At 46.3% G+C, this 22,739-nt stretch overlaps 3 protein-coding genes across 23 annotated transcripts in view; 1 reads left to right on the top strand and 2 right to left on the bottom strand.

The window, feature by feature from the left end:
- CELF1 (CUGBP Elav-like family member 1) overlaps window positions 1-8,408 on the bottom strand; it is a 67,514-nt gene extending 59,106 nt beyond the window's left edge. For 9 of the 18 annotated variants that reach the window (XM_075105362.1, XM_075105356.1, XM_075105367.1 and 6 more), the window contains exon 1: window positions 7,878-7,966. The gene's annotated coding sequence lies outside the window, so the exon portion shown is untranslated. Of the gene's footprint in view, window positions 1-6,509; window positions 6,607-7,777; window positions 7,798-7,877; window positions 8,077-8,330 lie in introns of those variants that run through there. The other 9 variants (XM_075105376.1, XM_075105377.1, XM_075105360.1 and 6 more) reach the window with 8 other exon arrangements.
- On the top strand, window positions 8,230-14,999 carry PTPMT1 (protein tyrosine phosphatase mitochondrial 1). 3 transcript variants are annotated; one of them, XM_075105389.1, is made up of 4 exons: window positions 8,230-8,531; window positions 8,620-8,700; window positions 9,228-9,338; window positions 14,732-14,999. In XM_075105389.1, exons 1-4 carry the CDS (start codon window positions 8,361-8,363, stop codon window positions 14,870-14,872), a joined length of 504 nt encoding a protein of 167 aa, XP_074961490.1. In that variant the 5' UTR covers window positions 8,230-8,360; the 3' UTR covers window positions 14,873-14,999. The 3 variants fall into 3 exon arrangements, with proteins under 3 accessions (XP_074961490.1, XP_074961491.1, XP_074961489.1); XM_075105390.1 differs by having other exon boundaries at window positions 9,228-9,419; window positions 14,715-14,999; XM_075105388.1 differs by having other exon boundaries at window positions 8,236-8,531; window positions 9,228-9,419.
- Window positions 14,899-22,735, bottom strand: KBTBD4 (kelch repeat and BTB domain containing 4). Of its 2 annotated transcripts, XM_075105353.1 has the most exons (5): window positions 22,622-22,735; window positions 19,988-20,608; window positions 17,384-17,490; window positions 16,898-16,972; window positions 14,899-16,802 (listed from the first exon to the last, which is right to left on the bottom strand). In XM_075105353.1, exons 1-5 carry the CDS (start codon window positions 22,638-22,640, stop codon window positions 15,942-15,944), a joined length of 1,683 nt encoding a protein of 560 aa, XP_074961454.1. In that variant the 5' UTR covers window positions 22,641-22,735; the 3' UTR covers window positions 14,899-15,941. The 2 variants fall into 2 exon arrangements, with proteins under 2 accessions (XP_074961454.1, XP_074961455.1); XM_075105354.1 differs by lacking the exon at window positions 16,898-16,972.
- Between the last annotated feature and the right edge of the window lie 4 nt (window positions 22,736-22,739).

Genomic DNA, 22,739 nt, shown 5'->3' with positions numbered 1-22,739 from the left:
TCCAGTTGCTGCCACTGTTTTGAGCACCTTTCTGCTACTCAAAGAACATCATATCAACAGTTTACTATGCTGTCAGCAGCTAACAGGGTTCCTGCACTATTTGTTCACCTGATCTACTACTTAAGAAAAGCAATTGTGAATAGTCATCCCAATGTATGCAGGGCCTTAATACAAAGTTTATGCAAATGAACATCCAGGGAAATCCCAGTTACAAGTTTCCAGCACTTCCTAACAAGGTATTTCCTACAACCACAACCCTTAGCACCAACTCCTTCTTCCAAACTAGGCTGGCCAGGGTCTAGCTCCTCATTAATCTCCCTTGCCCATAATAAGCAAAGACAGCACTCAGTTCTTCCAGGACAGGATCTAGTTTTCATTAATCTTCACAGCAGACAATGACAACAGACCTTTTATAGCAAGCTAAAGGCCCTGGCTAATCACTCCCCAAAGCTGGCAGGGACATTAAAGCCTTCATCCCACAAAAGAGCAGCTCTTCTGGAGGTTTAAACCATATCTTTCTGATGCCACTGCCACCCACTACATACTCTCCTTGCAAGACAACTGCCTTCACTCCTCCACTCCCGGTCCCTAGACTCCCAACTCAGATAAACTGCATTTTACAAAAAAAGAAATCCACAAACAGATCACCTTTCACTTGGAACGCCAGTCCTTCCCAGAGACAGACAGACAGATGGACGTAAAGACAGAGACTGTAAGCCCTGGCTCTCAATTCTGCTCAGCAAATGCCGAATGCACACAAGGCCAGCCACACTGCCTAGTTAGCTAGCGTGCTGCTGCTGTACAAATATAGAAAGCAGAAAGTGGAACAACAGTTTCAGCAGAAGAGATTCTGCTCAGCTCTCCGAGAGGGAGGAGCAGGGAGCCAAACCAGCCAAACTGTGTTACCCATACATGGTCTCTGAAAGAGACCACTGCTAAGACAAGTTCCTTTACACACACACCCCTTCACTGTAGCACTGGGCACGGGAAGAAAACAATTAAAGTCTACAGACTTAAAGGAGGAGTTACTATTTTGAAATGGTTTCCAAGTCCATTTTGCTTGAGTACACCTTAATAATGAAATGTCCAACCCTCTTCATCCAACAGAATCTGGGCAGCAACTCGGAGACAAGACAAGAGTCTCCCTTCTAGGGAATCCCCATATCCACCAGCATTTCAAGAACTACCGGACTGGCCAGGTCTTCCTTGTGGCTTTTGGAGCACACATCCACACACTAAGCTCTTTGTTTGATATCCCCCCCAAACTGAATTATAGCAATCTATTTAAACCCTTCTCCGTTTTTAAGTATTTCCCTAAACCAGCAAGCCCACTGGTTGACACAAACTACTATGGTGACCTGCCATATCACGTCTGCTTTCCCAGCAGTCCTTTAATACCAGTGTTTAAACACAAACTGAACTTTGTTTCAATTCTCCTTAAAAACAGAAGAAATCTACCTCTATGCAGCATCCCCTCCTTCCCCCTTTTTATGTTCTGGCCTGGAAAGAGAATAAAATCAGTGTAACCAAGAACCTGAATCTCTAGGTATTCGAAGAAGAAAAAGTGTCACAGTCCTGACTTTTTTAGTACACAGGTATGACAGTCTGCAAACTCAAAAGCAGTTTCATTTATATACAAAAGTATAATTTTTCATAAGATCAGTTTATCACCCTATGCTTCTGCCTACTTCTTATACTTAGTGTATCCCACATTTATATGGCGATAGAGAACTATCTCACAGAAGTTTGTAGAAAAGTTCTCTTACACAAATAAGTGGAAGTTGCAACTTTCAGCTGTAAGAGGAATGTGGTAACCAATTCAGAACTAGAAGTGCACTAGTCACATAGTTCTATTAACGTGACTTGCAAGTAGATATAAAAATGCTAGTATTTAAACCAACAATCTCGATTTTTTCAAATTTCTCAGGACTGAGATTACGGTTTAGGCCCCCTGCAAATATAGGAAGATGCTGGTTTGCTCAGAATTAGCTGTATGCCTAAGCATATCCTGAATTACCTTCCTCATAAGAAGGATCAAGAATACATGTCCTAGCTCCATTCCCCTGAAAGCAGTCATGAAACGCCTATTAGATTTAGTCTTGAATTAAGTGAAAAATACTTAAAAATCCAAAGAAATTCCAAAGCAAATTCTGCAGCAGAGAATCAGTGTCATAGCAGCTTCCACAGTGTAAACTATAGGCAGTACCACCTACAGTCTTTGATAGTGATCAAATTCTGGCACTGAATGTACAATCCAAAATGTAATATGGGTGGCTTTACTCCATAATTATCAGGATATTCTCACTTATCTTTTCCTAAGTCACCAATCATATGATCACAGATTTCTGAGCAGTCACAGTCAAAACTGTGCTTTAGAGAAGTAAATATACAACCCTCCCCCCCCAAGAGTTTGCATATTGATAATTTTCAATGGTAAATTCTAATATAACTTACGACTGCACAAGGATTCTCACTGCTTCCCTCATAAATTGTGCTGGACACTATACCATCACAACACAATGACAGGCAAGACAACAAAACCAGAAGAAATGACATTTTTTTGCTAAGTTGACCTGTCATCAAGATGTGTTTTTTAATGTAGAAGTTTAAATGGAAAACAGGAATTTTTGGAACAGAAGTAACAAGTTGGCAGAAAGATTTTGAGACAGTGCTCTGCTTAGGAATCTAAGACTATAAATTAGAGAATAATTACTTTTACATTGTGTTGTGCCTACAGGAAATGCAATGGCTAGACATGACATTCAAAATATATTCTCTCTTCCCAGAAGACCAATATTTCACTGCCTTCCAAAGAATCATTTATCAAAGCTCTATTTTGTAAAATTTTGCAGAGATATTAAGATGCCTAGTGCCCATCCTGCAAATCTCTACATACAGTAAATTAAAGAAGATGCTACCATTTTTGTATGTGGACTTGGATATCGCTAAATACTTCCCGTGAATTACAGACTTCATAAATAACTATCTCCTCTGCTTTGAAAAAAAATGGACATGAATGTTCCCTTTTCAACAGATTTTGGAGGATTTCTGGATATCATGCATATGTTGGAATATCTTTGGAACTCCGTAGTTTCATGCAAAAAAAGCATAGAATATTCCTGGATTCAGTGAAAACTTGAACTTCAAATGATAAGATGTTTGGAGAGCAGTAGTTTTACTTTGACATGTGAAGTACTGAAATCTAGTGGATAAGAACTAAATTATTTTTGTGAAAGTTATGGTATGCAGATAGGAAAGCTACCAGAAAGAACAATATTGATGGAGGTAAAAAAAAAAAAAAACAAACCAGCCAATACCCTGAAAAACTCAAATTAATTTCAAGTAAAAACAATGTAAGACATCACAGAACTTCACCCGAGTTCTTATGAGAACTGGGACAGAATCCAGTTCTGAGAGAACACAGGTATGCAACCATAAAAAACAAAACACCAAACCCAACCACTTGTCTGCAAAGGAAAGCCCTCCTGATATTGTACCAGCATGACAATGGATACTCAACAAACACTCATCCTCTTATCCACATGCTCATTCAAGATCTCCTTAAAGTATGCTGCTGAAAAGGACAAAGAACCCAAAGTGCCTGCTCATGTACCTGAATTTCAGCAATATCTAAACCAGTTATTCCAAGTTCGATGTGAAAATCCCAGAGAGATATGATTTTAAGCCCAGTTTATATAATCTTAGTCTACCTGGAACTTGACCCTTGCAAACCAACTGTTGAATCTAAATCTACTCTAATTGGCACAGACTCTTAACCAAAACTTGCAGTTTGTCAGTTTGCCACTAGTACTCTGCCTGTAACAGAGCAGACAGTAAACCAGCATCTTTTCTAAAAACAAACAAACAAAAAAGACCATGAGATACTGAGAATACTGAAGACAGAAGGGCAATATGCATACATGGGACAGAGAAGACAGCTTATTGGAAGTTGATTCCATAGTTGATTCCACGTGCATATACCTGTGCCACAAACTGCATCACCTAAACTGAAATCCTTCACTAAGAGTTGAAAACTACTGAACACTTCTGTTCAGCTATCTAGCTGCTCACTGAACTGAATTCAGTTAGCAACAATGCCTTTTCTTCTAAAATGCACAAGGCTAAGATGGCTGGAAGTTTTTGCTACTCCAGATGCCAGAAAGAAGACTTCCTTTACCTGGGACAACAACTGTGCCCTACTATATTGCTGTCAAACAAATAAGCCTGCTCTGCCTATCACAGTTCAACCTTGTGAGCTATTGGTCCTTACAGCACAGCCTTTGCAGACTAATTTGCATGAGAGTTTTAAAGCAGTTTACATTTTGACCCTATCTCTATCCAAATTTCCTGCTTTGACCTAATGCATATTTTAGCTTTACATGCTTGAATCTCCCATCAGGTGAATCTCCCACTGATGTTTGGGAAATCTCTTGAAAATGTGAATGCTAAAGCTCTCTCTTTTCCCTGTTATGCCCCAAACACAGTGACTTGGCAGGACAACCTAAAGTAGGCGTAGACGGCAACAACAGAAAAGGTGGTATCTTGCATTTTTTTGGTACAACACTGGCATCTCTAATGACAGGAGGAAGGACAATAAAACTATTGGTTACTTTTTTCCAGTGAAGATAATCTCTCTTGCCTCAAGAAATCTTGTAACAGGATCACAACTCAAGATTCTGTGTTGCAATACTTCACAAGAAATACTGATTAAAGGGCCTAGATAACTTTTCTTAATTTACAACTCCCATTCTAATAAACCCCAAAGTATTTTATACTGCTTTAATTTATACTTTTTTTTTTCCCCTGACAAATAACTGATCAATGGATAAAAATGATACCTTCTTGCCTGAAGGCAGTTACCAAGGCAATGCATAACTCTGCACATAGTCTTGGGGAACAGTACATTAAAGGTCAAGAAGTAATACCAAACATGCCTAGACTGAAAGAAAACATTTAAGACATTCATGATAACACTGATAAATAAGAATGCAGAAATATATATCTGAATCTGTTGGACTTGCTGCTGTTTCAGTAGCAAAACTCACATTATGACTTGGAAAACTGGGCTGCCTCACGGACATGTTGCTGAGTGAGAGCCTCTACTTTAATAGCCAGAACAGTGGGGGGTTCTTAGATACTTGAGTTAGATACTAATAATACGGAAATCTCAAAACCAAGGAGAATTTGTATCACTTCCCACCTAGCCTAAAAAAAAGCACTAAAGAAAAAATTAGAGCAGGCCCTCTGAAGATATTTGCAGCAGAAGATCCAAAAGGTGAACAGATGAAATTAAGAAACACAGTAACTGAAAATCAATAACCACATTTCAGAAAAAGATACAAGAAAGTTATGGAACCCCCTGCTCAAAACAAAGTTTCTTACCAAGTTCAGTTAGAGACTGGATTATAGGTAGTATTTTACTTAACTCAATGTGAGTCTAAATACTTAAGAACTGCATAAACATATTTTATGAAATTCAACTAATTCAGCATAATATTGTTTGCAGTCATTTCAAAATAAAAGTTACACAATATTATAAATACTTTTCTCATGTCAGAGCACCATAACTTGTGTTTCATCTAATATTTCTTCAATTGTTGTAAAGGTTACCTGCAAGTGACCTTATAAATTATGGATTTACTATGGGTGAAATCTACAGTTATTGCATATCTATTATACAGTCACCTTCCTTGCTTTTTCCCTTTAGAAGAGTAGCGCCAGGTAGCATGTCTTCAGAATCCCTACTCATAGCAGAAGAAATAAAAGTTAAAGACAACTTCCCCCCACCATGTAATGATAATCTTATATGTGCATCTAGTTTTGAAGGACTAGCAGAATGGAGGATACAGTATTAAGTACCACTGTGCAGTTCTTTACCATATCTCCCATTGTAAGACAGGTAAGTTCTCATTACTGTAAACTATATACTTTCAGAACAAAACTACCTAACACACAAATCTTCATGTTTTAGTGTTCATGACTTTATGACAGTCACTTTTCAATCATCTACTTTTTTACAGGTGCTGTGCTCCTGCTTTCTTTCACATGTCAACACAGTTTCCTAAGCCTGCATCTATTATTTTGTTTCAAGTAAAAAAAAAGCAGCAGATACATAAGGGCAAGCACATAACTAAGGAGGCAGTGTCTGCGACTGATTTATCTCTAATGTAACATCACAAACTTTGACAGAGAAAGGTGAAACACAGCCATCCAAGAGTGATCATTGAGAAAGGGTGAACCCAACCCACAAAACAGCATATACCTTCCCAGAATAAATTTCAACAGTAATTTTGAAAGTGCGTACAGGCTGGAAGAGAACGGTAAGAACCTTAAAAAAAAAATCATTTACATCATTATATTTTAAAATCCCTAAATAAGTGTTTTACTGGTATATACATCTGCACCCAGGTCCCCGAGCAGATATAAGAATTGTGTTCCTGCCCAGGGGACTCTTCATTACCAGGAATGCAACCGAACATACTAAGTTGCAGGATACAAGCTGCACCCACCTTAACGTTTTCTATCACAGTGTAAAGATGTAAGTAGCATTTTTAAACATCCTCCACAGCAGTAGTATTTCCAACAAAGCTGCCTCTTAAAGACTTGGGTCCAGACACAACTCTTGGAAGCACAGAATCTTCTGTTATGCAGAGCTCCCAAGAACATAGCTCAGGGGAAGAAAAAAAACTGTGATGGGTTTATTACTGACATGCAATGCCAAGTCTGTGCAGTAAAATCTGATGAAGTAATCTATAGAAAAGCAACAGAGAAGACAGCTAAAGGCACCAAGAGATAATTGAGCAATTATTGTGATCACTGGTTCAAAGAGTAAGGCTGGAAGGACAGACAGGCACAAAATAATAATAAAAAAAGAAACCAAACCCAAAACTTCAACATACTCAGAAAGCCTAAGCTCCTGTAGACCAGAAGCAAAGCGTATTTCAAGATGTAAATCCCCACCAAACATTTTTCCAAACCAAGTAAGCTCTCCATAAAACACACCCAGTGACCACAGCCAAGCAGTACAACAATATGAGCAAGACATAACATCTGAAAAATGCTCCCTGACAACTTCTGGCAGAAGTGAATGCCTGTGCCGTAAAGATGAAAATGTCTGGGCCACGATTCCTCTGGAATTTAAAGGAGAGAAGGTTGCACACGTTATTATAATGCTGGCTCTCAACTTCCTGCTCGTAACTAGTCCTATAAAAATCTTGTGCTGGTATCAACATTTCGTGCTTCTTCATGTATTTAACGTTCATTTTGTGTTTAGTCTCTTGTGGGTTTTGTATTTCTCTTCCTATTTCGTCCGTCACGCTTTCTCACACTGAGACCACAAATCCTCACACCCGGCTTGCCTCTGTCCCCTCGCACCCCAGTTACGCCAGCAGGCAGACTCCCGCCGCGCCCGGACAGCAGCAGCCGCGGCCCCGGTTCCCGGGACGAGTCCCGGGCCCCTCCGCGCCGCTTCAGCCGTCGGGCCCGGGGAGGAGGCCCGGGGAGCCGCTCCCCAGCCCCAAGGGCCCTTCCCCCCGGCCCAAATGGCGACGCCACCGCGGGCTGCGCTCGCACCTGCAGCGCCTCCCGCCGCCCCAGCCGCTGTCAACACCCGCATCAGATACCACAACCGGCGGCCTCCGGTTCCGGGCCCCGCGGCGGGGAGGGGAGCGGCTCCCGGCGGGGCGGCAACCGGCCCCGGGGCTGCGTGCACAGGGCCGCGGCTGCCCCCGCAGGCCCCGGCCCCTCCGCGCCGTGGGTGGGGTGTGGGGAGAGGCACCCGCCGCCGGGGCTGCCACCGCGACCCGACACGAGTAGCCTCAGGGCGGGAATCCGGGGAGTAGAAGGAAGAGGAGGCGGCGGCGGTTGCGAGCCGTTACCTGCGCGAGGCGGATGGCGCTCTCGGTGGGCTCGGCTCGGGTCCGGTCCGGTCCGGTCCGGTCCGGTCCTGCCCTGCCCTGCCCTGCCCTGCCCTGCCCTGCCCGAGCTCCTCCTGGCGGCCACCGCCCTCACCTGCCCCCGGGGATCTGCCGCGCCCCGCTCGCCTCCCTGCGCCGCCTCAGGCCGGCTCCGCAAGATGGCGGCGCTTCCGGGAGAGGCCACGCCGGGCCGGGGGTGGAGAGGCTGGGGCCGTACACCTTCCTTCCTTCCTTCCCTCCCTCCCTCCCTCCGTCCGTCTGTCTGTCCGCCCTCCCTGTCCCTCCACGCTCCGTCTGACATGACCCCGCTCCAAGCGCCGCGGCTGCGGAGGGAGCCCGCCCGGCGCTCCGCCGCAGGCTCCCCCATCTCCTCATGCTGAATGCGTTCGCCCGCGGCGCTCCCCCGCCCCTCACCCGTCCCGTCCTTGCGCGGCCTGTCCCGCCATGGGGCTGGCGGCGCGGCTGAGCGCCGGGGCAGCACGGCTTCTTTTCTACCCGACGCTGCTGTACACCGCGGCGCGGGCGCGACTGCCCGGGTCCCGCCGGCCCTGGTTCCACCGCATCGACGGCACCGTGCTGCTGGGGGCGCTGCCGCTGCGGGGCCGTAGCCGCAGGGTGAGGCGGGCGCGTCGGGGCGAGCCGGGCCGGGGTCCGGGAGTGGCGGACGGTTCCTCACGGTCCCTCACGGTGCCTGTGTCCGCAGCTGGTGGCGGAGGAGAACGTACGCGCCGTGGTCACTCTCAACGAGGAGTACGAGACCCGCTTCCTCTGCTGCTCCGCCCAGGTGAGCCCGGTGCCCACCCGCCCCCCCCCCGAAGGGTCTCTTGTCGCTTGTCCCGGCGCAGGTGAGGCTTTGGCTGCCCCTGCCGTGATCCTGGCAGCCACCGCCAAGTCCTCGGACAGCAAGCACGTGGCTTCTTCGTACCTAAGCCGGCTTTTGAAACTATGCGACAAACCGTTAAAACGTTTGGATGCAAGTGAAGTGTTGGGGCTGGAGCGGTGGAGAGGAAGGCAGAGGGAAGGGGAGCGTTCGTTCCGCGCACATCACTATGCACGTACAAGAACGCCTTGTCTTTTGCAACGAGATCCCAGCTCACCTCCTTTCCTTTACCTGAACCACATCTTTCTAGTTCCCTTGAATGTCTCCCTTCTGAATAGCCAAAGTTTTCATGCATCTGACCTAAAGAATTGATACTCATAGTCTGTTTACAATCCCACTGAATCTCCCAACTGACTCAGCAGGTTCTGGGTTTTCTTTCTGGAGAAAAACCCTCAAAAATTAACTAATCCAATCTGCTCTCTCAATTTCAGGAATGGGAGGCTATGGGAGTGGAGCAACTGCGTCTGAGCACTGTGGATCTAACTGGAGTCCTCACCTTGGAAAACCTCCACAAGGGGGTTGAATTCATCATGAAACACCAGGCATGTGGTAACAGTGTCTATGTGCACTGCAAGGCAGGACGCTCCCGCAGTGCCACCATGGTGGCAGCATATTTAATTCAAGTAAGAAGGCTTCTATACTAAATGGGGTTTATTTTCATACAGTCTGGGCAAGTATAGCCAATCTTTACAGTTTTTTTTTGTTCAAGAAACCTAAGCATGTACAGGTGTGTTAGTATTCCATCATTTTACAGAGTTTGGACTGGAGACCTGTTTGAAAGGAGGTAGATAGCTAGGCCCCAAACTTATGTTGCTGTTTTGTAGAACGTGGCAAATCCAAGGTAAATGAACAAATGAAACTTAACGTTTGCTAACCTGCAGTCTAAGCTTTCTTTGAGAATCCAGTTTATCTTTGCACACCTTGTTCATCTGCGCTTATGATACTGTCAAGATAATGCTTCCTGGCAATGGGATAGTGGTGAAGCTGCAAAGTAGCTGCCATTGTAAGTAGTCTTCTCTGTACATCTGTACAGTCTGCCTCTGCCAGCTCAGTTATTAGTGCAGGCACCAGCAAAGATGTTCTGATCTTATGGCAAATACAAGCTCTTGTCACAACAAAGCTTTGAAACACATGGTCTGATAGTATCTGTTGCTGATTCTGGCAGATCAGTCATACTTCAGGAAGCTGCTCAGTTTTCTGGGCCATTAATATAGTAAGTTCTCAACAGGTTTTGAACGATTCTGCTATTCTTAAAATTTTCTATGGAGGAACTAATTGAGATGGGAATAATCAGTCACTTGCGAGGGTAGGTTCACTAAGCAGACAAACATCCATTTTTGTTGTTCAGATTTTCTCCTTGGTTAACTGAAATGGTGAGCCTTTCTAAGCTTTTCAGTAAATACAACTCAGGATCAAGAGAAGTGACTTTGGTTTTCTGAGTTCCTCTGCAGACCCAACTGGGTAAGCCAGCACTAAGAACAAAATCCCACCTATAGATTCTTCTGTTGTTGTTATTAAGCCCTTCCTGGAGAATTTTCTATTAGTGCTGAAGGGAAAATTTTCTAAGTGTTGGAAGTGTGATGGGAGTACTTAGCCATGGTCTCCGCTCAGACAAGAGCTATCGCCAGGAGGCATGTGGCGATGCAGACAGAACTCCCCCTAAAATATGCAGCCACCCAGGTCTCTGGCTGCAGGGAGTGCCAGAGCCTTGCTCCAGTCATGGAGGGCTCCCGAGACAGAACCTGCGTGAGGTTTGAGCAGGTGGAGGATCTGCTCAGCATGGTGGCAGAGCTGAAAGAAGAAGATGCAAGACTGAGGAGTATCAGGGAATGCGAGAGGGAGATAGACTGGTGGAGCCACTCCCTACCATCCCTGAGACAAGCACACCAGATAGAAGCATCAAGGGAAGGAGTGGCCCCCCTGCCCTTGTGCCACCAGGCAGAGGGAGGGGACACAAGAGACGGAAGATGGATGCCGATCACTGCTTGGTGCAGTAGGCAAATCCTCTCCCGGCCGACTTCGCACCCCCAGGTGCCCTTACACAACAGGTATGAGGCTCTGGAACCCGAGAGCCAGGAGGACGAAGATACAGACAGTGATCCACCCAAGGGGTTCACTAGAGGGAACCAGTCAGCCCTACACATTACAATGGCCACTGGTAAGAAAAAAAGAAGGGTAATTGTTGTAGGGGACTCCCTTCTGAGGGGAACAAAGGGCCTGATACGCTGACTGGACCCATCCCATAGGGAAGTCTGCTGCCTGCCTGGGGCATGGATAAGAGACATTACCAGGAAGCTCCCTAGGCTAGTAAAAGGATCCAATTATTATCCACTAGTGGTTGTTCAGGTTGGCAGTGATGAGGTAGCTGAGAGAGGTGCAAAGACAATCAAAAGGGACTTTAGAGAACTAGGGTGATTACTTGAAGGATCAGGAGCGCAGGTAGTGTTTTCCTCCATCCCATCAGTAGCCGGGAGACATACGGAAAGGAACAGGAAGTCCCACCTCATTAACACGTGGCTCAGAGGCTGGTGCCCGCGGTGGAATTTTGTTTTTTTTGATCATGGGGCAGTTTACATGGCACCAGGCCTGATGGAGAGAGATGGGGCTCACCTGTCGCAAAGGGGGAAAAGGATTCTGGCTCAGGAGTTAGCAGGCCTCATTGAGAGGTCTTGAAACTAGATAACGAAGGGGGAAGAGGATAAAACCAGGCTTGCTAGGGATGAGTCTAGGGGTGGCATGCCTGTGTTGGAGAAGAGATCAATAGCTCAACTGAAGTGCATTTATACCAATGCACGCAGCATGGGCAATAAACAGGAGGAGCTGGAAGCCATTGCGTGCCAGGGAAACTATGATGTGGTCGCCATCACGGAAACACGGTGGGATGTCTCACACAACTGGAGCACTGCAATGGATGGCTACAAGCTCTTTAGAAGGGACAGGCAAGGAAGGAGAGGTGGAGGGGTAGCCTTGTATGTTAGAGAGTGTTTTGGCTGTCTAGAACTCAATGATGGTAATGATAAGGTTGAGTGCTTATGGGTAAGGATCAGGGGGAAGGCCAATAAGGCAGACATCCTGGTGGGAGTCTGTTATAGACCCCCCAGCCAGGGTGAGGAGACAGACGAAGTACTCTGCAAGCAGTTGGCTGAAGTCTCACAATCTCTAGCCCTAGTTCTCATGGGAGACTTCAACTTGCCATGTATCTGCTGGAAATACAACACAGCAGAGAGAAAGCAGTCTCGGAGGTTCCTGGAGTGTGTGGGAGAGAACTTCCTGACGCAGCTGGTGAGCGAGCCAACCAGGGGAGGTGCCCCGCTGGACCTGCTGTTTACGAACAGAGAAGGCCTGGTGGGTGATGTGGTGGTTGGAGGCTGTCTTGGGCTCAGTGACCATGACATGACAGAGTTCTTGATTCTTGGAGAAGTGAGGAAGAAGGTCAGCAAAATGGCTACCCTGAACTTCAGAAGGGCAGACTTTGGATCGTTAAGGAGTCTGGTTAACAGTGTCCCCTGGGAGGCAGTCCTGAAGGGCAAAGGAGTCCAGGAAGGCTGGATGTTATTAAAGAAGGAAGTCTCAAAGGTGGTGGAGCAGGCTGTCCCCATGGGCTGTAAGTCAAGCAGGCGGGGGAGAAGACTGGCTTGGCTGAATAGGGAGCTTTGGCTGGGACTCAAGAAAAAAAGGAGAGCTTACCACCTTTGGAAGAAGGGGCAGGTGACTCAGGAGGACTACAAGGGTGTTGTGAGGTTATGCAGGGAAAAGATTAGGAAGGCAAAGGCCCAGCTGGAACTTAAACTGGCCACCACCATTAAAGATAACAAAAAATGTTTTTATAAATACATCTGTGACAAAAGGAGGGCCAGCGAGAACCTCCCTCCTTTGTTGGATGTGGAAGGTAACCTTGCCACGAAAGATGAGGAGAAGGCTGAGGTACTTAATGCTTTCTTTGCCTTAGTCTTTAATAGTCAGACTGGTCTTCCTCAGGGTTGTCAGGCCCCTGTGCTGGGAGATGGAGCTACTATGCAGAATGAAGTCCCAGCTGTTGAAGAGGTGGCAGTCACTGACCTGCTCCTTCACCTCGATGTTCACAAGTCCATGGGGCCGGATGGGATCCACCCAAGGACACTGAGGGAGCTGGCAGAGGAGCTCACTGAGCCACTCTCCATCATTTATCAGCAGTCCTGGTCAACTGGGGAGGTCCCAGATGACTGGAAGCTAGCAAATGTGATGCCCCTCTACAAGAAGGGTCGGAAGGAGGATCCGGGGAACTACGGGCCTGTCAGCCTGACCTTGGTGCCGGGAAAGGTCATGGAGCAGATCGTCTTGAATGCCATTAGGCAGCACAGGTGGGACAACCAGGGGATTGGGCTCAGCCAGCATGGGTTTATGAAAGGGAGGTCCTGCCTCACTAACCTGGTCTCCTGTGATAACGTGACTGGCTTAGTGGATGAGGGGAAGGCTGTGGACGTTGTCTACTTGGACTTTAGTAAGGCCTTTGACGCTGTCTGCTACAGCATTCTCCTGGAGAAGCTGGCTGCTCACGGTTTGGACAAGTGCACTCTGCGCTGGGTTAAAAACTGGCTGGGCGGCCGAGCCCAGAGAGTGGTGGTGAATGGAGTCATATCCAGTTGGCGGCTGGTCACGAGTGGTGTTCCCCAGGGCTCAGTGTTGGGGCCGGTCCTGTTCACTATCTTCATTGATGATCTGGATGAGGGAATTGAGTGAACCCTCAGTAAGTTTGCAGATGACACCACGCTGGGTGGAAGTGTTGATCTGCTGGAGGGCAGAAAGGCCCTACAGAGGGACCTGGACAGGCTGGATTGTTGGGCCAGAGCCAACGGTATGAGATTCAACAAGGCCAAGTGCCAGGTCCTGCACTTGGGTCACAACAACCCCATGCAACGCTACAGGCTTGGGGTGGAGTGGCTGGAGAGCTGCCTGGAGGAAAAGGACCTGGGGATGCTGGTTGACAGCCGGCTGAACATGAGCCAGCAGTGTGCTCAGGTGGCCAAGAAGGCCAATGGTGTCCTGGCTTGTATCAGGAACAGTGTGGCCAGCAGGAGCAGGGAGGTGATTGTGCCCCTGTACTCGGCACTGGTGAGGCCGCACCTCGAGTACTGTGTGAGTTTTGGGCCCCTCACTACAAGAAGGACATTGAGGTGCTGGAGCGTGTCCAGAGAAGGGCAACGAAGCTGGTGAAGGGTCTAGAGATCAAGTCTGATGAGAAGCACCTGAGGGAGCTGGGGTTGTTTAGCCTGGAGGAGGCTGAGGGGAGACCTTATGGCTCTCTACAACTACCTGAAAGGAGGTTGTAGTGAGGCAGGGGTCGGTCTCTTCTCCCAAGTCACTAGTGATAGGATGAGAGGAAATGGCCTCAAGCTGTGCCAGGGGAGGTTTAGGTTGGATAGTAGGAAAAACTTCTTCACCAAAAGGGTTGTCAAACATTGGAACAGGCAGCCCAGGGAGGTGGTTGAGTCTCCATCCCTGGAGGTATTTGAAAGAAGGGTAGACGCGGTGCTTGAGGATATGGTTTAGTGGTGGACTTGGCAGTGATAGGTTAGCAGTTGGACTCGATGACCTTAAGGGTCTTTTCCAGCCTTAACAATTCTATGATTCTACTAGTAAATTTTTAAAAAAACTAAAAAAGCAAGCTGCACTCTTGCTCTGGTCTGGTGGCACTAGACTAGGAAACTACTCACAACATGATGGAAGCATGAGTGAGACAGAAAATGGAGGTTCCAGGCAGCAACCATCCCTCTTAAACTGAGGGACTCATTTCATGAGCATTCAGGCCCCTCTAAGAGGAACATGAGGTTAACAGAGGGGACAAAGCAGCAAGTTGCCTTAACAACCCTAATGTTGCCTTTAGCCTCCAGGAAGGCTCCATTAACTGGTGCAGGGATGGAATGGATTTTCACTTGCAGGGTTTCTGCCTTTTCAGCTGCATCACTGGAGCCCTCAGGAAGCAATAGAGGCTATTACTAAGATCCGTCCCCACATCCTCGTTCGGCACAAGCAAGTCCAGGTCCTGGAGATGTTTCACAGGAACGTGATCACTGAGATAACTGCAGAGTGTCAGTAAGAACTATTAAAAATCTCTGTCTTAGCTGCTTTAAAAAAACCTTACATTTTAATGATGTAGTAGTGAAGGCTTAAGTATTGTAATTCTTGACCATCAATAAAGAAATTTTTACATAAATTACAGTAAAGGGGAGGTTGGGCTGTTTCATTAAAGCTTTCTTTCCTTATGGCTAATCTCTTAGCTCTCAGAGCCCCATAGCTGTTCTGTCCCACAAACAGTATCACAGTGCTGAGCTGAACTGCAGTCCACAGGAAGTTCTATAATATTTGCAGCAAAGGAAAAAAAAACTTTGTCTCAGCAGAGACTTTATTCAGATTTTTACCCAAAGGGTTACAGTGCCAACAGAGAGGGGTAGGAGTGGTCTTAATTCCATCTTTCACCAACACTATATTATGATTACAGGTGGGGTTCCCTGTACAGTAAAGGAAGCCAATGCTCATAAAAATGATCTCCCTCTTTATGCTAGGTGATGACAGAGCAGTAAGCAAGTTCCCACTCCTCTAAAAGTACTGAATAATGCAACCTACTAAAGGTCTTGGGGTCAGCTCTGGAATCTGTCTGCTATAAATATTTCTGCCAGTCCCTTCTTCTGCAACAAGGACACAGGAATGTTTGAATGGGGACGTCCCTGGAGGATGCAGTCCACATCTGCAACTGACACAGCAGCAACACATAGTCTCCCAGGCAGTTAAAACTAGCAGTCTGGGCCAAGGAGGATACTGTCCATATGCTATAGGATTTATTAGCAGATTGGTTGCAGGCTAAAAAGGCCATTTGTTGTAGTTTGGGCCTCAAACACAGGCAGCTTATCATGAAGGGATCAAAGTAATAGCATTTAGTCCATCTGAAATCTAAGATGCTGCAGTTCAACTTTAATAGTGCTATGTAGAAGAACAGGCCTGCAGCCAGAGAGCCTGTACTTGTTCTGCACAGGTTTAGAGAATGGGGTCTTTACTGGATGTTGTGAGCTCATAGTAACTGGGACTGGCGCTGAGGGTGGTGGGTAGCTCTGAGCTGCACAGCAGAACACCGTGGCTGCCCTTTCTACCACTGGGCCTGTTTTTCCCACTTAGGCCAGGACAAACTGCAAGTTAGTGAGCAGCACTTTGATGCCACTCATGACTGTTACAACAGAAGTGGCTGGGTTAAGTTTAAAAGTATTTGCATCACCCTTTTTATAGCGGTCGCGAAAAACATAGAGGCTGCCATTGCAGCTGGCAATTTTCCAGAGGGATGGTACTGAGCTCCAAGCATCTGGCAGGCATAGCCGGGTGAAGCTATCCAGTAGGGGATTATAGCATAGCAGTGAATCCCCCTCGGCTACAATGAACACCACATCCTTGTGTACAGCAGCATGCATGCGCCCTGCAAAAGGCAGTACATATGGCTTCACATGGCATTTCTCTGTGTTGGTATCATAGCACTGAATTAGCCGAGAGGGCTTGGTGAAGAAGTCCAAGTCATTTTCCTCACCCCCCAGCAGGTAAATGACACCATTAAGGTTTACACCTGCAGCTCCAGAGACTGCCACTTCCAACTGGCTGGTCTCTGTCCAGACATTGTCTCGTACTCTGTAATATATGACAGCATTAGAGAGTGTGTCCTGTAGAGTTTTACCCCCCAGTGAATATATTGCATCCTTGCTTGGCACAGAGACAAGAGTGTGTTGGAGCCGGTCACGGGGTAGAGGGGCACACCATTCCCAGTCTACAGTCGCATTGTTGCATTTCCACATGCGTCGTGGAATGGAGCCACCAACAACATACAGGTCACTACCGTGCTTGCAGGCTGCAGTGATCTGGTGACACAGGCTGTTCTGGCCACTCACGCTTATGGAATCATCATCAGCACAATGCAGAGAGACAGCCAGTGAGTGGGTACGTGATGACTCCTTTCCAATCAGGTAGATGTGAACATTTTCTCCAATTACCTGAGAGAAAGGAGGAGGGTGTCAGCAGAATTAGGCCTGTTTACACAAACATCAGCAATGTGGAAGACCAAATTACTCAGCATCTTAGGACCCACCTGTGGGCCTGAGGTGTGTGACCTGCTTCCCAAGTCCTGCCACCCTACAGCATTCAGGATTTGGAGCCTCAAAGCCTTTAAAATATACCAGTCATATCTGAGATAGGAGACTAGCAACAGACTTCCTTGGAATGCAAGTATCTGCGTTTTACGCTGGTTACATCACTGATGGGGTAGAGTTTTTATAAGGGGAATGCCAAACTCAGATTGCTGAATGGTCTCTTTGGCAAACGAGGATCTGCTGTAAAAGTGATTTGGGGTATTGCTTAAATCACTATTGAAAGCAGCCTCAGGTTAAATTAAAAAAAGCTGTCAGTGGGTTGCTATTTATGACACTGAAAGTATTCCTCAGACAAGCACCATGAATTTCAATGGCATTTGTATTTTGAAACTTTCAAGTCACACCTGTGAGCAGAATACCGTGCCTTGGGAAGTGTGAAACCAGCAAGTGCTAAGCCGACTCTGGAACGGAAGGTCTTTTTATACCTTCAGACTTGATTGCAGTGTCTCCGAAAAGCTCGCTCGCTCTTCCTTGTTGAAGTTGATCCAGGTTTCTATGGCAACCGTTGGATTCTGAGAACATGGAACGCCATCTGCGGTTTGGGGACAGAAAGGCATTTATGATATCTAGACAAAGGTGTGCATACTTAGGAACATCCTTTTCCTGCAGCTCTCTCCCCCCCCGACAAACCCTACTTTCTAGAAAGGGGGGAAAGAAAAAAAAACAACCCAAAAGAAAAGATAGAGGTTTAGAGGTTTTGGCAGGCATGATCAGCACTGCCAGCCCAGTGTCTAGAAGACAGAGCTGCCAGATCTTAAGCACTTTGGATGAGTTTCAACAAAGGAACTGACATCCAAGAGAAGGAGGGCAGGAAGGAGAACTTACATGCTTTGTGATAATGAAAAATATTTTCTTATTTAAGCATTCAAGTAAAAATATTCTCTATGTAAGAATCTCAGCAGCTGCCCTGCCTTTCTGGCTGGTCCTAGAAACCTATCTAGCAAAAGCCTCCCGCAGAAATATTCCTTCTCTGAGCATTGTCAGACAGCTGACCCTCAAGACTGAACATCTGGTGTAGCTGCTATCCTCTTACCGTTCAGAAATCCCCAATGAGCTACTGTAGCTTTCTTTAGCAGCATGACAGTAGGAAACACTCATCAGACTGCATCAGATTTTGATTTGTTTCCAGACATAACCAGAAGTTTTTGTTAGCCACAAACTATCGCATCGTTGTCATCAGTACATTACCTAGAAGATCAGGCATTTACTTCTAGTTTGAAAGCCAGCAATTATGCCTGTATTCATTGAGAGGCTTCCCTATGAAGGCGCTCTGATTTTGTAGCATGCTCTCATGACAAACCCTGAATTCAGTGATGCTGAAGGCATAAGACAAGTTCCCACACTTCTCTCTATACTGGAAGGGAGGAGGAAAAGCGTGGAACTACGGCAAGCATTTCAACTCTGTTTATTAGTAAAAGGGATTGCCATAAGCTATCCATCATGTGTAGTGGTTAAATGGAAAAACTTTGATTTTTAAATGAGTCCTAGGGAGTGCAACAAAAGGTAAGCTTAATAAATTACTATTCCATGAAATTAATTTTAATCCTTGCCAGTAATAGCTTCCTCTATTTAATTCTCCATTAACTAACCAAAGATGCAGGATTTACAAAAGAATATTTCCCCTGCCAGCAGTAGAAGTGTATTTCAGATAACAACCCATTTGATGAGCTAAGTTTTGGCGTAAATATTGGAGTAATGTGATTCTCTATATAGAAATAGATGAAGCATGGAAAAAACTTCTATTGAGCAATTATTTTAATTTAGGAATGCAAATGCTAAAGGCCACAGTCCTAAAACTACAGTTACTACATGGGATCCCTAGGAAGTTAAGGGTGATTAACCTCTATAGCTTTATTTTTTTTTTAATGAAGTCACAACTTAGTTTAAAAACTTCAGCTACATAACGATCAAAATTACTCTAATTTTATCATACTTTTTTTGAGCTTTCAGTACATGGTCTCAATAGGGTTTTGACTGAATTTCTTTAGATGCGACAGAGATAGTACAATGCAATATCTGTAAAGACTCTCATAAAATAGCCTTCAGATGATGCTATGCGTAAGTCTTACAGACAGATCTGCCAGTATTCCAAAGCAGCCAGTCAGGGTAGTTTTATTGTTGTAACAGCATATAAAACACATGGCACACAGAGTATAGTTACTTACTTATTTACAAAATTATTTCATTAAAAAAGCAAGAAAGGGGTCTGGTCCCATGTCCAGTACATTTGAATATACAAGCTGCTTCTACATTCTTGCTTCCTTGAGTAAAGATACATAAATGTACAAAAATGGAGTTGTGACTGCAGTATCATGGAGAGGGTTTCAAGTACTGGCTGTACTTCCTAGGGCATAGAGAATCTTTAAGGATTGGTGGCAGGTGGACTAAGTTGTTGATCTGTTGACACATCCTTCACAACCCTGAGTCACTACATCCATTACCGTATGTTGCCTTTACAAGGTAATTACTGTGTTACCTAAGCTGTTACAATGCCTCTATTTCAGTCAGCTGCGTGCCTAACCTAAAATAATCCTAACAATTACATACAATTGTTAATAACACTAGCATAGTTTAAAAGTAAGGCTTGTGCTCAAGCCTTCTTAAAAACTTTGAGTGGTTGCTTTACTATGTTAAATGATTAAGAACTAAATAAAAAAATAGATGACTTTCATAAGATGTTAATTTCTGGTAAGGCTTCTTTGGTTTACTTTTAATGCAAATAAAACCAAAAAACTGTTGAAAGTTGTTATGTTTAAAAAACCTGTAATACCTGTTGACTCAGGAACTGCTGGGAGTTACCGGCATCCTCCAGGTCCTGTTTCTAGGATAGATGCATAGATGCTTCATATCCAGTGACAATTCATAGTTTATTTTCTGATTAAGTTATCCAGAATGTTTTGCTTTGCTTAGCTTAGCCTCTGAATAGACAGCGATTATGAAAGCTTGGACCTTTCCATCTATTTTGTTCAGTCCTTGACAGACTCTGCAAGCCTACATCCACATCCTGGCTAGCCTCAAGAACTCCTTACCTGTAAGGATGTCTGTGAGTAAGCGGACAGGCAGGTGCAGGAACTCCTCTGTGTCTTGCAGTTGAGACAAATGTGACTTTGCACAGTGCTTGGCAGCTGTGTAGAGCTCCATGTCACTGTGTTGATCTGCCAACCACATGACCTGCAGACAGTTCCTAACCTGCACTGTACGGGCCAGAAAACGGGAGCACTCTTCAAAAAGGGCAGTCAGCTGGTACATGTCTGCCACTTCATAGGTTTCCTGCAACTCCTCAGCCCTCAGCTTTACAGTCCCATGGTAAATATAATCCACAAGGAGCTGAAAGACACTCTCACTAACGTCCTGCAGCTCAATCACCCGGTTGTGGGCCTCCTTTAGGTTGGAAGTGAACATAGAACGGAAAAAGCAGCTCTGAGCTGAGAGGACCAAACGGTGCAGCTGGAATTCTTTGCCTTCCACTGATATTGTAACATCAGCAAAGAGCTCATCCTCCAAGCATAATTTCATAATACCCTGGGCCACACGGCCTGAGTGGGAGCGGTCGGTGAAGGTGTAGTTCACAAAGTAGTTCTCTTCTGCAGAGGAGCCTCCAGTCTCTTCTGATGAGTCCATGGTGCCGCACAGATCAGACCTCCAGCAATCTGTAAAAATCACAACAATTACATGGCTTTTTCTTTCAGCTAAGAAGATTAGGCAGCACTTCAGGATACAAGGAAAAATCAAACATATTGGTAAGAGGCCAGCATATTTTAGACTGAATCTAAATAGTGCAGCCAGAAACTTCTGCTTGAGCTTCAGAATCTCAAACAACAAATGAGAAGCTGGCATAATTAAAATTATAATATATATACCAAACTTCCAGTACAGTGAGCATCACATCCCAGCAGAACTGGGAGATGTGCATATCTTTCCACCGCTCACTTCACTGATACAAAGAAATGCAGCAACAGTTATTCAAGTGGAAAGTCCAGCAAGAAACTCATGAAGCCAAAAGAATGTGTCAGCACCATAACTAGGCTAGAAGGAAAAATGATTCCAGTATCATACTGACAGAGAACACATACAGCAGTTCATATCATGAGTTAATTACTATCTGACACCAACATGATGAATCTGTGCAGTAGTATTAAGGTGAACTTGTTTTTACCAAAAAGATGTGCGAGAAGTCTGCTAGAAATAGCCACCAGTTCTTCAAGCTAGCCAAATGAGATAGCTGACTTTGTTAGTGTGCCAAATAACTTCAGCATGCAAATAACCTGCTAGATATTGTTAGCCGCTTTTTCCCAAGTGGCATGGAGAACTCAGTTTAAAAGATAACATATCTTGGTCAAGACTGTTTGCAGATGTCCAAGCTTCTGAACCAGAGAAGGATTGCTGTAGAAAAGAGTTTTTCTTTAACATGGATCTCGTCAGCATTAGGAGCAAATAGATGCCTGCTTGCATTCACACTCAACTATCAGCCACGGTAACAGATAGAACAGATTTCTTCAATGAATACTGAACAGGATTTCCAGTACAATATTTCCCAAAGACAAGATTTTTTTTTTTTTCCCAAGAGACTCACAGTTACTCTTCCACCCTTTATTCCATCAAACATGCATTTTCTTACAGTAGCTCTGCTTGACACGGGAGGGCTGCTAAGTTTTTTGCTCAAGTTCTGTTCAAGGGAAGTAGCGTCTGCATCCCTAATGTAGCTGGACAAGTCTGTCCCATCCCTGATAGCGGCCTGTCTTCATTATACCCTTATTGTTTTACAATAGTTCTGGTCTGTCTTAGAAGTACCTATACATTAATCCTTAAGAGACTGAGGAACTGCAATTGGCACAGCACACGTTGCTGCTGGTTTGCCTGCTTTAGCAAGCACAAGCCTACCCTGCAAATGAGTTCCCGCTTCAGTTAAATCTCTTGGTCCTTACGGTCGAGGCAGTCGGAGGCTGGAGCCCAGAGCGACCGAGCAGAACCCCGGGACAGAGCTAGATGAACTCCTCCACCCTCCCGGCACAGCGGAGCCAGCTGCCTGCGCCGCGCCGTGCCAGTTCCAGAGGACTAGTGCCAAGTCACGAAAGAAACGCCAACAGTGGCTAAAGGGGACCGTGAACCTCACGTCCTTCTTCGTACACACAAAGCTCCCTTTCACAGCCGTGGCACCTCCGCTTTAGAGAGAGGCGCAGGAACAGCGAGGTGTCCTGCAAAGCACGGCCTGATGCTCCACGCGTGTTTTGCGTTACCGAAGCGATGACTTGCCTGGCGCCAGGCCCCAGGTGACGATGGCGTCGCCACCAACGCCCGGCACAGCTCCATCCGTCAGTCCGTCCTTCCTTCCACCCGACAGGGTCGCGGATGCCACGACGGGCAACAGACGGCGGCCTCCGGGCAGGGAGAGGAGGGCTCACTCCCAGGGAAGCGGGGGACACACACCCCCTCACCCCCCCCCCCCGTGGACCCCACCGGCTCTGGGGAGACCTCCGGGGCGCCGCCTCGCCCTCCCACTAACGGCCGCATCCCCACAGAGCCCAGCGCCCCCACGGCCATCCCCGCGGCGGGGCCGCTGCTCACCCACTCCCGGTCTGGGCTCACCCCTCGCGGCCTCCCACCGTCCCGCCAGGCTCCAGTACACCGACGTCGGGGCTCCCCGGCTCCGCTACGGCACCCACCTGCAGCGCCTCCCTTCATGCCGCCGGCCCGAAGCGCCCCAGCACCTCCTCCGCGCCCCTCGCCCTGCACCAGGTACTCGCCGCTTCCGCCCACCGACCCGGAAACCTCCCCGGGGAA

This window comes from Phalacrocorax aristotelis, chromosome 10 (assembly GCF_949628215.1).
Source record: "Phalacrocorax aristotelis chromosome 10, bGulAri2.1, whole genome shotgun sequence".
In the NCBI taxonomy this organism is placed as follows: Eukaryota; Metazoa; Chordata; class Aves; order Suliformes; family Phalacrocoracidae; genus Phalacrocorax; species Phalacrocorax aristotelis.
Note: the sequence above shows the minus strand (reverse complement) of the source record. Positions and strands in the feature narration are given on the sequence as shown.

Excerpts from the sequence above, each read along its gene's own strand:
- PTPMT1 (XM_075105388.1), top strand. The coding sequence starts at position 8,361 with ATGGGGCTGGCGGCGCGGCTGAGCGCCGGGGCAGCACGGCTTCTTTTC. Across the intron at positions 8,701-9,227 it reads TCCTCTGCTGCTCCGCCCAG|GAATGGGAGGCTATGGGAGT; the intron begins GTGAGCCCGGTG and ends TCTCAATTTCAG. Across the intron at positions 9,420-14,731 it reads TGGCAGCATATTTAATTCAA|CTGCATCACTGGAGCCCTCA; the intron begins GTAAGAAGGCTT and ends CTGCCTTTTCAG.
- KBTBD4 (XM_075105353.1), bottom strand. Across the intron at positions 17,491-19,987 it reads ACTCACAGACATCCTTACAG|ATGGCGTTCCATGTTCTCAG; the intron begins GTAAGGAGTTCT and ends CCCAAACCGCAG. Across the intron at positions 16,803-16,897 it reads CACACACCTCAGGCCCACAG|GTAATTGGAGAAAATGTTCA; the intron begins GTGGGTCCTAAG and ends CCTTTCTCTCAG.